Source organism: Anopheles maculipalpis, chromosome 2RL (assembly GCF_943734695.1).
Source record: "Anopheles maculipalpis chromosome 2RL, idAnoMacuDA_375_x, whole genome shotgun sequence".
NCBI classification, from domain to species: Eukaryota; Metazoa; Arthropoda; class Insecta; order Diptera; family Culicidae; genus Anopheles; species Anopheles maculipalpis.
The window spans coordinates 89,881,777-89,894,779 of record NC_064871.1 but is presented as its reverse complement, the minus strand read 5'-3'; the positions used below and the strand labels follow the sequence as shown (position 1 = coordinate 89,894,779).

The 13,003-nt window shown below is 43.0% G+C and overlaps 2 protein-coding genes across 5 annotated transcripts in view; one reads left to right on the top strand and one right to left on the bottom strand.

Annotated features, from left to right (window-relative positions):
• Nucleotides 1-13,003, top strand: part of LOC126567815 (transcription termination factor 2) — a 430,644-nt gene that overhangs the window by 100,833 nt on the left and 316,808 nt on the right. The gene's annotated exons all lie outside the window — the stretch shown is intronic.
• The window catches only part of LOC126567717 (teneurin-m), a 504,494-nt gene that overhangs the window by 439,734 nt on the left and 51,757 nt on the right, over nucleotides 1-13,003 (bottom strand). The window contains exon 1 of one of the 4 annotated variants that reach the window (XM_050223978.1): nucleotides 10,332-10,457. The exons of the other annotated variants lie outside the window; for them this stretch is intronic. Within the exon in view, the coding sequence (XP_050079935.1) occupies nucleotides 10,332-10,359 (28 nt within the window). The 5' untranslated portion in view covers nucleotides 10,360-10,457. Of the gene's footprint in view, nucleotides 1-10,331; nucleotides 10,458-13,003 lie in introns of those variants that run through there. 4 annotated transcript variants of the gene reach the window in all.

The window sequence follows — 13,003 nt, the reverse complement described above, 5'->3', positions numbered from 1 at the left end:
CGGGAGTCCTTAAGGATGAATGCACGGGCGGCACCTCAATAGCGTAAGGCGGGAGAAAGTGGCTCTGTGGACGCGTCGGCCTGTTAGCGGGGGCTTGGGTACGAGCCTCAAGCTGACGCTGATCCACTTCCCCCACACGATCAGTATCACGTAGCCACTGATCTATGTCCTTTTCCTTTAATGCAATCGATGACGTTGTTTCTACCATAACGTCAGCTATTTCGCGTTCGATTGCTCTCAGCTCGCGCTTGGCTTCGCGAGCTCTCGTAACCAATTCGTTCAGGGTCTCGTTTCGTGTAGATGACGCTCTCGAAGATGGCCTCGATGATGCCCGTCCAGCTTCCATTGGCCTGATTGTAGAGTTGGCCACTGGGTCTGTGCTGTTCCTGCCGTATCCGCGGATGCTGCTTGGCCTGTTCACGGAAGGGGGAAGCGGCTCCAGCCCTTCGCGAAGAGGTTCTCCTTGATGCGGGATCGGTGTACGGGACATTCTGCAAGCTTCACTTTACACACGCGACACTGTAACGATGCCTTACCGTTGGCAATTGACTACGCGACGTTTTCACGAACTATGCGCGTTTTTAAAAAAATGTTGCGAATGCAACTTGTCGGCTCCTCGACAACCGTAATACCGTTTTAAATAACGACGCGATTGTACTTGCGTTTATTACAATTCTTTATTACCGAATCTATTCACAAGTTTAAGCGGGGTTTTTAAAAACGCGGTATCTTCTATCACGGTATAAAACGTAGAGAGCTAACGTGACCTACGCGCGTTCCTCTTATCCCTTTTTTCCCGCGATGGCCGTCGTGCCATCGCTACATCGCGATCACTGCCCTTATTTCCCCTATTTTCGAAAACGTATCGACTGTCACTTTGATGACCAAGATGTTTACAGGCGGACTCAAGCTGACAGTCGTTTGTTTACCTAACTGGTATAACCATGCGGATCGTTGGCACGGTTACAAATGTAACACCCGCACTAACACACACTGCCAGGTGCAAGGGACAGCAAGGAATTTCATTGTGACAAGTGGCAAGATGATTATGGCAATTGTAATGATAATGATCGGTACGATTGGAATGTGAGATGAAGACGAATAGTGTTTTCTTTGGCATTTTTTATAGCACTCTTGTTTATGAAATCTATCATAAAGAGTAGTGTAAACACTTGAGCAAATCCCCTCTTTCTATCTCTCTCTCTTTCTCTCTCTCTCTCTCTCTCTTTCTCTCTCTCGTTCTCTCTCACTGTGTAGTAGTTATCATTGAGATATCATTGTAAACAGCGCAGCAGTTCCACCATAAAGCAATTAAAGTGCAATAAAAACGCTTTTGATTTTTCACTTCTTTTTTCCTGACGCATACAAACACACACTCGGGCACACCAAAAGCATCCTGCACTTTGTTGGGGTGTACCGTGCTCCGAGTCTCGTGCGTCTTCGCCACAGTTAAGCGCTTTAATTGCTTTATAACGCTATTTATGGTAGGCGAAGGAATATCAGCGCACAATCAGTTCGGCTTCCCTACCGAACTACCCTATTTTTCTTCCGTTTTACAATCACACCTGTCCCGCCTTCGTTCGCACCCGCCCATGCACAGTGCGTACAGGGCAATAATAATCACGTGAGCTTTGCCCGTTGCTTTGGCTCGTGCGGTCGCGTGTAAAAGCACGCGCTCGGATGCAATTGTAATCCGTTTCTCATTTACCGAGCAGCCAACTAGCACTAGGCTGGCAGGATGACTTTCTGACCTCAAGGGCTCTTGCCATCTATACTACACTCCTTCTGCCTTCCTGGCTCCCACTCACTCCACTACAACCTTGGTAGAATCCAACGAGAAGGCCACAAACCGAGTTCGTGTCAGATGTAATAAAAAGTAATTGCTATTCATGTCATGGCATGTGGGGCCGTGTGTGTCTGTGTATGTATTTGTTTCGAGGGAATTTGTTTCAATCCCCCCTTCCATTGTCCCCCCCCCTTCCTCCATGATGTCAGGTAAAACGCCACGCTTCAAGGAGGAGGAGAAACCTGACCAACTCTATCTGTGCGGACTGATCTGACGGGCACTTGAGGCTACTGAGAAACTAATAACAATAATAACACCGTGCCGAGCGATAATTGGCATGAGTTATGTGAACAAATTAGCTTCGTTGTAGCATCCGTGCACGGAGAATTAAGTGGAACAGGGACAGGATCAAGCCGCGAAAACTGATCCGGCACGGAGAATAAACATTGTAGTGTGCGTTTGCTGTATTGGTAATAATTATAATTATTTCCTTTTTTTATGTAAAAGCCCCAAAAATTAAAAAAAAAATATTTTAAAAACGCTCATTTTCCACATGAAGTTTGAAATACTTTTTTGCAAACAAATATTTAATAAAAAAAAGCAACCATATGTTGTCACCATTTTTAACAACCATTCTATATAGCTTCCCAGCCAGAGCAACATTTGGCGAGCTAATAAAGAAGTTGCTCATTCGCTAATTTCTACATTCTACTATATAATGAGCGAGGTAAAGCGATTCATTTTCAACCGTTTTTTTTTTATTCACACCAAAGGTTTTATCCACAACTTCATCCCCGCAAAAGTAAGAAATGGAAAACACAACGGGTCCGTTTCACACGAGAAGTTTCGCTACATTTGCATAAATTTTATCTCCTATCACACACACACACACACCGACCGACCGACCGGTCGCTGATCTCGAGAGCCTCTTCCATGCTAAAGTGCCCGTACGTGGGAGTGTGTGTTCGCGCTATGAGGGAGTGTGCAAAATGAAACGGTGCTTATGTGCAGTATTTTATGGGATTTTCCACGACGAGGCTCCAAATGTTCACTCCCGGTGGTTTCATCGCTTTCCTAGCGCCATGCGCCAACTAATAGCAATGCGCGTACGCGGTTGAAAATGGAACACTCGGTCGCATCCCATTACAAATGGAACGCTTTCCAGACCGTGGTACGCTGTACTCTCTATTCCTCAAATCAGCGGGAAAATGGAGCGCGAGAGTGCCTTAATAAGAAATTGTAATGATGCCGTTTGAAGATTTTAATGGCATTTGTTCCTGCCGGTACGTTTTGCCGGTATTCACTGCGGTAGGTGTCTTTCGGTGCAGATTTAGCATGTTTTTGCAAAAAAAAGGGACCTCGGTTCGAAGGGAAAAGCATTATTTGTATTAACTCGTTGCATTGATGAAATGAACGCTGAATGAACGGCTGAATTTAAGTATGACGAGCTTTAAAAGGTATTCGATCATTTAGTGAGTGTTCACAACTCCGTTCAGTAGGATTCATTCTTGTGCATATTTTGTTTTTTTGTAAACATGAGCTAAAACATTCAACCAAAGGTTTAAAAAATGTCATAAATTTTTGTTTTCGTTTATTTCGGCTTGAACTATATTATTGAGTATACTTTTGTATCTCCAAGCACTAACACTATATGAAATGTTTTACTCAAATATGTCGGTCGATGTTTATATAACTTCAATTTATTTATTTTTTTAAACATGAAATCTGAGACAGACGCCTGTAAGAGTAGTTATTCAAGTAGAAAACAAAACTTCATATTAAAAAAAAACAGGTTTAAAAGGATAGACCTTCGTTGCGTAGAGCCTTTGCAGTTTTGCATTGACTGATGCTCGCGGAACGGCAGACTTGTCAGATTAATGTGAATTATTTTGATGGATGAAGTAAATCTTAGCCATAGTCGCAAGAAAACAGCAAGCGAAGATCAAAGGAGATCTGTATTTATCATTCGCCTTGGTTATAAATCTCTTTCACACTTTCGAAACATTTATCAAGTCTCTTTATCTTGCTTTTCAACCTGAAAATAAAGAAATCACTGGTGCCGAAAATCTACAAAGGTCCTAGCCGGTTAGCCAAAATCGGATAACCACAAACTTTACATTCAACGAGTCCTTGGAGCCTTACAAAATCCCAACGAAAACAAAGAAGAAGCGAGAAAAAACGGCACTCTCAACACCATCAACACATCAAAGTGAAACCTCCATAGCTGGCCGAATAATCGCGCCTAATGAAAATCACCTGCAAATTGTTTCACCTTAATGCACGCACCAATTTGCGCTACCAGCAGCGGTACGAGCTGTACGAACGATGTACGACTTCGTGGTAACGTAGCGCCAACGCTTACCATCGTAATCGGTGGACGGTGAAGAAAATGAGCCTTCCTTTTGCATCAATTGCCGCACAGCGGCGGTGTAAAGAATGGCTGAATGAGGGGAGAGAGAGAGAGTGGGAAAATGGCGTTCGGGTACGGGTGGAAAAGCGAGGCTGATTTATCAGCGACAGGAGAATCATAATGATGACAGCCATTATCGCTCGTCATCCATCGCTATTCAGGCGAAGCGAAACGATGTCCTTTCGGTGTGTCCACCGCATGAATCCTTCTCAGGATTTACGTTGGGTGTGAAGCTGTCGGCTTATCGCGCGCGCTGCTGGATGCTTCTTCGCTAAACTAGTCCCGGGGGTTTGCGAGGGGGCGGTAAATGATGCTGGAAATTGGGGAGCTATTGGTAAGGGACACGCCTGTGACTTGTTGGTGAGTTGGGCGAACATTTGCGAAGATTATTGGAAAAGGAAAGGAAAATATTTCCTTCGATTATCTTGTCGTTTACTCTCCCAGTTTCTCCGTTAGCTTTCTTTGAACAGGCTTTTGTAATATGAAAAGGAAATCAATTTCATTACAACAGCGGATGAACAAGAATTGATGCTTATTTAAAGTATCAAGAATATCGTATTTTTTTCATTTTTTGGATTGCTCGATTGTTTCTTAAATTTGTTGAAGTTGTAATTTAGCTATCTTGGTTTGCCCATAAGTTTATCAACCATATATGATCGACAGATAAATGATTCTACTAAATTTGGTATATCCATTAGCAATCTAGAACAAATAGGCAATACATGAATGATAAACCTCTACTTGAATTTCGTTATTTCGTCTGAATAGCCTTGGGTGGCTCGGTGGTGTATGCGACATTTGCGTCTACATCCTGACCGTCGCCCTGTAGTGAGAGAGGTCGTTAAACCAAGAAGAAGAAACGTTAGAAGTAGAGTTCTTGATCAACTAGTAGAATCAGAGAAGAATATAACGATACAAACCGACCGAAACCGATGGAAAGACACAGAGATCAACAGTGCAGAAGAGCGATCGCAGAAACAAAAACAACAGAACATCAGGGATCACATGTGTCCACGGTGCTGTGTACCGCACGAAAGTATCGAATATAATGCAAATCGGTCCTGCCAAACTCATGTCATGCGAATTCCACAACTGAATGCATTTCATTTTAACAAAGCCGCTCCTGATGACATTACGTTGCATCCAAAAAGCTGTCCAAAAAAGTGTTTGGAAGTGCCGAAATTTTTCACACTTTTCATATCCATTCACAGCCGGTTCCCCATCCGGTGCACGCTTCCGGGTCTCGGCAAGTTGTTGCTGATGTTCTTAACTGACCCAGCGAAGCGAGGCGTGATGGTTTCCTCACAATCTTTCTTCTCTCGTTTCACTCAATCGCTGTGTCACCTGCACCAAAAGACTATTATGATAAAATAAGTGAAACAAAAACAACTCCCCTTTTGCCAGGCCAAAAGCAAAAGTGCATTGCCCAACAGGATGGAAAACGTTGTGCTCGACTTTTCGAGTGATTCTTTCTCTCGGGTTTTTGTCTGGTGTGTATGCATTAGTCCCAGTGGCATACAATCGTTTCCACAGCTGGTAGCTGATGTAGTGCGCTGGTGGGATTTATTTATTGTTTGTCCTGTCGCTGCTGTCGCTACAGCTGACATAAAGCAAGGCGAAGCAAGTAAAAAGCAAGTGCAGGAGGAGGAAAACCATCACCCAAAAATCATTTATGCACATATGTGCCGGTCCTTTATGTTTTCTTGAATGTGGGACACCAGAGCTGTTCGCATTATCGTGGGATAATAATGGAGAACAATGGACAATCCCACGCTTGCCCGGTGAAATCTCTATTCCTCATTATTTTTCCGCCCCCCGCCAAACCGAATCCCGAATGTGTTCCATCAAAAAAATTAAAATCATTTGACCAAAAAGCACAATTCCGGCGTTGTGGAACGGTGATAACGGCTTCGGGAGGAGTAAATTATTCATTTTCACGACCTATTTCGCTTCGATGCATTCTAGTTTCGAGAGCTGATGGTGTGCAACGGCAGATTCCGCATCCTATACACACATACACAGCATGTTTCTCGAAACGCTTCCCATAATGAAGTCGGCAGTTGGGGCTTTTGTCCGTTTGTTCTACTTTTCGTATGGGGTTTTGAAGAGTAATATGGATAAGCTTTTTCTGAGCAGATAGTTTTACCGAGGCTTTCGGCCCTTTTGTCTGTTTAAACATCTCATTGTGTGGTTCGTTTCTTTCGGTTATGTCCTGCGTGTTGAAAATGCGACCATTCAGTGATGTTTGCTTATTGTTAGTCTAAGAAACTGATCAAATTATCATTTCAAGCTGACCACTGCCGTCTTGCCAACCGAAAAGTCACCAGTCACCTCGAGGTGCCAAAGGTCTAACGGTGGTGGTGGTGGTGCGAAAATTGAAGTTCAACATATTGCCTCGGCTTGCACCATCGATGTACGGGAGAATTGTCCGAACAACGGTTAAACAAATAGTCATCATCGCTCCCAATAGAACAAATACAGTCCAAACACCGGCTGAACCTAAACAAACACTACGAGTACAAGGTGCCAGACAGGGTAGGAAGAAGGTAGGAGCACAAGTACCTTTTACCTTCGTACTATGGTCCAGAACTAAGGCTTCCAACGATACTCACACACATACGCCGACAGGACGATGGAGAGCTCAGACAGAATTTGGTTTTTGGTGCTAAATGGATTCGTCAACCGGGTACGAGGTCGGCCGGTCAGTTCGGTTCGGTTCGTTTGGATGTGAAATTTTCGGCAATCCGAATGCGGTACAACAAAACGCGCCACAAAGGTTATGTTTTACGTTCACAAACTTACGGTTGGGTTTGACGTTCGTAACATGGATGATGACGGCTTTTTAATGTTGGGGTAAATTTAAGTAAACAAGCACGTGTTTTTTATTTCACAGAAATGTTGTCTCTGTTTGCGAGTATTTAGAAGACTTACCTGTGAAGAGAAAGAGAGAGAGAAAGAGGGTACATGAAATTAGAATGTTGGTAGTAGTTGGAGTCATAAAATAATAAATAAATTATTGAAAGCATAAATTATTTGAAAATGTTTTGTGGATAAATTGGAATCCTAACCAGAATGAACTTTGCTTTTAGAATAAATAATCATCAAAAAGAGGGTCCCATCACTGTTGGGGCCCTGTTTTAGCCCTTTGGTGACAGCGGCGCATGCATTCAAAAAGCACGACCAGGGTTCAAATCCCATCCGGACCGTCACCCCGTAGTGCGGACTGATTATCCAACCACATGGTATCGGCAGTCTAGTAAGCCATTTGATGCCCGGCGTGACCTTATAGGTCGTTAAGAAGAAGAAAAAGAAGAAGAATCATCGAAAGGTTTTTGATGAGGGATTGATTATTCAGTTTGTCTATCGGATTGATTGTTGCTCTATATGTCTCTCAGCATTGGACTGATATCAAGAAAATTTGTCAAAAAATTTGACTAACCTGTTCTAGAATTAAGTAAGAAGTGTTCTAAAATTTGGTGATGCACCGTCGAAGAATCTGACAAGGTATGTTTTAAAATAATTTTCGTTAATTTAAAGATACATATTGTTGTACTCCTATTCACAGGTAGGCTCCTCACTAACATCGAGAGGGGGAGTTTTTTTCTAAAAGCAATAACATACAATTGATAAATAGATTTGACATGCTTTTGAACAGAAATGTATTATTTTAAACAAAAACTTTTCTCTCAGCAGCCTGTCAAACGAAACAAAACAAAACAAACATTTTTAAGTGCGAAAACATCAAAACTAACGCACAGAAAACATGCTTAGAACATAATCTACGTACTCGTATGATGTTAAACTTTTGCAACTGTCCAATAAGCTGCTCACTACCAACCATCCTGCAGCAATAGCAGCACCAGCAAAGCCGTAAAACCAACACTCTAACTTACAAATTTAACACTTCCTGCACATGCACTGCCACCCTTTTACCACATCCCCCACGAACTGGGTAAGCTTTAGCCAGACGAAAGTTCAATGCCGTGAAGGCGGTGGGGAAGGTTGGTTTGTTGACTCTGGTAATATTATTTTATCACCGATACTGGCCAACCCGAACGAAACTCCTGCAGCTCGGGTTGAAGCTCAATTCGCCACTCTTTAATGAACGTTTAAAAATCCTACTTTAAACAAGCTGCTCGGCAAAATGCACTGCAGTTCAGCAGGAAGCAAGAACAAGAGGGAAACTGAGGGAATGTGTCCCGATAGCTGGGCTAGGTCAGAAACTTGCCAACTCCCGAGTGTCCGAACCAGAACGACTTCGATAACCTTTCAATCCAATTATTATTCTACCGCAAATTGCCACCCCGACCGGCAGTTCGAAGGGTAAGGAAAGCACAGAGGTAAGGGGAGGCATTCGATCTGGGACGCTGCACCCAACAGTAACCATAAATTTCACCCACTTTGCATCGCTTGTCGATGCCTACCCCTTAATCGACCCACCCGTCACACGAAGCCACACACACACACACGTTCCGAGCACTCCGTCGTACCGTCTCAATTATCATGCACCGATATAAATGAGAAATTATTGCCTAAAGATAAACTTCATGCAAAAATATTTTCCCTCTCGCTTCCCGCGTTGCCCAAAAGGTGTCCCTCTCTACCAAACAGGGGTTTTCACCAGTGTCAGCGTGCACACATTTCCCGAGCGTGCTGATACCCGCTATAATCCCATTCGTAACATCGCATTAAAACTCATTTATGCACCGGTGCATCGGGTGGTCACCCGATCGGTGGGTGAGTGGCGAAAGGGGTGGCGGGGACGGGGAGGCAAGAGAAAATAAGGGTGGAACGAGCTTGGAAGCAAACGAGGTGAAAAACCGATGTCGATGTTGCTTTCACACGTTGGTGGAAAAATATTTATGCAGGCAAAGGCTGCTGCAAATGCAACTGCCAAGCCCCGAAGTCATGTTCGGAGCAGTGTGCAACGGGTGTGGTGCGGGTGAACGGTTGCGTGGGTTTTAGAGTATCCCGAGCATCCCGAGCAAAACGCTCTCGGAATCATCCAAGCATCGGGACACAGCTATGCGCTTGAAAGTGAAGGAATGAGATGAGTGAACGTTGGCGCTAGTGTGTTGGTGTTTAACGATATGTTAGTAAAAGGGGAGAGTAGAGTGATGGAGGGAAGGGAAACGGGTGTGTGCGAGAGAAATCCTATCAATGCATCAAAACAAATACTCTTCGGGGCTTAAGTGCAATGCAATATAAAAAAAAAGGAAAAAGAATCGGGGAAAACATAGTCGTAGTGAGTATATGCAGCTAATGGAAAGCCATAGCACTGCAGTGTTTGGGTCGATGAGTTGGGCGCAGTTTGGTATGGTTAAGAAGATTTCAAATAGTGCAAAGTTAGTTAAGCCTGTGAGACACAAAAGAAAATAAATTTAACACAGAAAAGTAAGTTTAACAATAACAAAATAAAAATAGAAGTTTTTAAGAGATAACTTCAGACACGACAGATCAGTCAAGCAATACGGCTAGGTCGTTCTAACGAGTGAAAAAAAAACTTTAGACAACAAAAAGAAACTAAAAAGTAACAAAAGTGAGTGAAAAAACCCATCAACATCAAGCGAAACGAGCACTCACATACTACATCTTCTGAGTGCCCGGAAGCGTCGGTAACGCGAGCGACCAATGTGTTGGTGAGTTCTGACGCCTCCGTCCCGTCGTGCAGTTGCAGTTGGCGTGATTTGACATTTCACACCACCAGGGAAGCTGACACTAACGCTGAAATTTAACGAAGCAGCAAAAAGCTTTCAACGTCCCATATTCCTCTCACATAAACACACACGCGCACAGAATCGGAAGCAAAAAAGCTCCCGAACAAATCTCGCATCTTCGATGAGATTGATCAAGAAAATGAGAGTGAAAGAGAGAAAATTAGAATGAGAGAGAGGAAGTGAAAGAGAAGAGTAAATACTAGAGAGGTAGTAAAAGAGCTTCCTGTATCCAGCAACCGAAAGAGATAAAATATCATATCAAACACTAAACAACAGCGTGAGATAATCCGGCAAAGCTTTGGAGTCTGGGAATGGGAGATTCCCTCACTGTGACCTCGCTGCGTTCTACTTCTGCGTATCGCGCTCCCCAATCGCTCCGAACCGTTCGCTCAAGTACCCGTCGTCGGACAAAGCTTACCTTCCGAGCTGTCAATTGCATAGTACATTTAATCCTGTACGGCTGCTGGCTGATTTGATTATTTCTTTCCGTTATGCTGCACACGAGTGTATGTATAAATTTTTTGTGACACTTCACTCATCGCCCACTGCTACGGTGTTGAAAAACGGACAGCAAAATACGGTGAACGATTGCGATGTTTTTTTTTTTTATTGTAGAAAATGGAATAAAACGACTCTTCTGGCGACTTTTATTTGAATATTGCCGACTAATTTGCTTCAACCTGTTCAACACCTTCTTATAGTTGTTCTCTTTTTTGAAACACACTTATTTGTTTTCTTCTAATTTTGTTTCATTGTACGCAATCTTCGTCAAGAAAAGTTGTATTTTCTGATTGGAATTATATAAAACCTTTCGATTTTCAAAACAAAAACGTGGAAAGATCACAACCAAAGGTGAAAAACCCCACTTGCTGTACGCACTCAATATGCATATGCACGCACACACATACACACACACACACGCCCAGGCACACGCACACGACCACGATCCGTTACGCTTAAGTGCAGCTGCAAAGGATTGCTCCATCGCAGCCAATCAACACGCACAACCTCGATACGCACTGCAATCGTCTACGGGGGGTGCCCGAACGCGAACCTTGCATCCGACGCATAATGCTACGACGACGACGACGACGAATAGTTGCGAAAACCCCTTACACACCGAACAACCGAAACCCAAAACACACCAAACGCATCCGCAACGGTTTCGAATCGTTCGTCGACTAACGCTACCATATGCGCACCGACCGTGGAACAGCGGCTGACTTGTGGAAAACACTGTTATCTCCCCATTCCCCTTTCAAAAACCTTTCGTCTTCTCGCCTCCCCCGGGGGGAGTAACACTGCCGGAACAGAAACACAACGCCGGATTCGGTGCTGGTCTTGATGTCCAGCAGCAAGAGAGTCGAAGCTTCAGGTTCGGTTTTGAGGCCACGCGAATGATCGTACCCTCGAAGCCCGGTTTTTTGCACCGTTTCGTTAGCTGCTGTTAGACCAGAAAACACTGACACAACGGTACGAGGCGATGGATCGCTTGCTTCGGCTACCGTTCGGTTGTGTGCGCTTTCACATGGTTGTTTGGTTGTGTCTAACCGCGAGCGAGCGAGCGAGTGAGTAAGCAATAGGACAGTGCGTTCGAGCGAGCAAGGATGCTCCATGGTGGAGCATCATCCGTCGAGCATTGAACGAGCATAGTCAACAGAGCAACTTTCGTTGGGAAAATTGAGAAAGAGCGAATTTGGATTCGTACATAAAGCGCGCACACTAGCGTAATGCAAGGATCGCACTCGCGCACACCCATACACATCAACACAGGGAGAGCTTTTTCTCGTGCTTTCGAGAGCAACAAATTGGTGCACGCTTCAGCAGACAGCAGCGTCATGGCCGTCATCATTGTCGTCATTGTTGTGAATGGACGGTTGTCTCTCATTGAGACAGAATCGGATGGTACGGTGGAACAGGTCTGGGTAACCCATTCTAAGGGCGCTCATTTGCTATGCGTCGGGTACTCATTCGTAGCGAATGCTTTGTTCAATTGGCTGTATAGCTCATTTCGAAACGACTATAACTGTACGTTGGTTCAAGCCTGGCAATAGTCCTTCTTGATTAGTTGAATAACAGCCGGATAAACGGTTGTATTTGTAATTACTTTAGATAAACTAATAACATACAGGTCGTAGTTGATATGAATTAATAAAAATTGTTCGTTAGTTGCATTGTTATTATTGATGTGAGTAAGGATAATATTGTTTAAACTTTTCGTTAAGCAAGTTCAGTGGTTTTGATCATTTCCTTCTTTCAATTGCTCATACGCTAGACAAAAAGTACCAATAATGGAGACGCCTGGTGCTGGTATGGTGGTGGTGGTATGGTATGGTAAAGAAACCAATAAGATCACTTTACTATTGCGCATAAATTATCGTCTATGTTGTTGTCCATATTTTGAATTGGTTGTACTTTTCATGATCACCTCAAGCAGTTATTTCATGACGAATACGGTTGACCTTATTCTATTGACTAATTCATTATAATGGAGACGCCTGGTGTATAGTGAGAATAGTCAAGTTTATGGACTGTAAATGTAATTTTAATAACATTGTTTCATTTTTCACAAAGGAAAGTTGTCAACATAAAGTCTTTTAAAAGCAATGAGACAATTCTATATGGCAAATACTGGCAGCTACTACAGAGTAGAACATTTGTGACAACCGTATCAATCTCAATTCACCAAAAATAGCCAAAACCAAAAAATAAAAATGAGATTCAATAGATTTGAGTTATTCAATTATTCTATCTGCTGTTTTGAGTTGTTTCTCGCAAAACTAATATTTATGATTTTATTAAAATATTGAAACCTAATGAGAGTTCTTTCCAAAGAAACAGAGTTGATTGAAAGTACATTGATGAGTTCTAGCTATACGGCCAAGCCATCTTTTATTAAATAAACGAATTCATTGAAGAGATCTCAATAGGTTTGTGAGAAAAACAAAATCTTTTTAGATTAAAATCGTTTCAAAAAGCGGATGAACGGTTAATACTCTTAAAGACTTTTATCAGAATAACGCAGACACCATCAATTATTACTGAAACGCTTTATCAAAGAACTCTTTATGCAACAACCTTACTGATAAC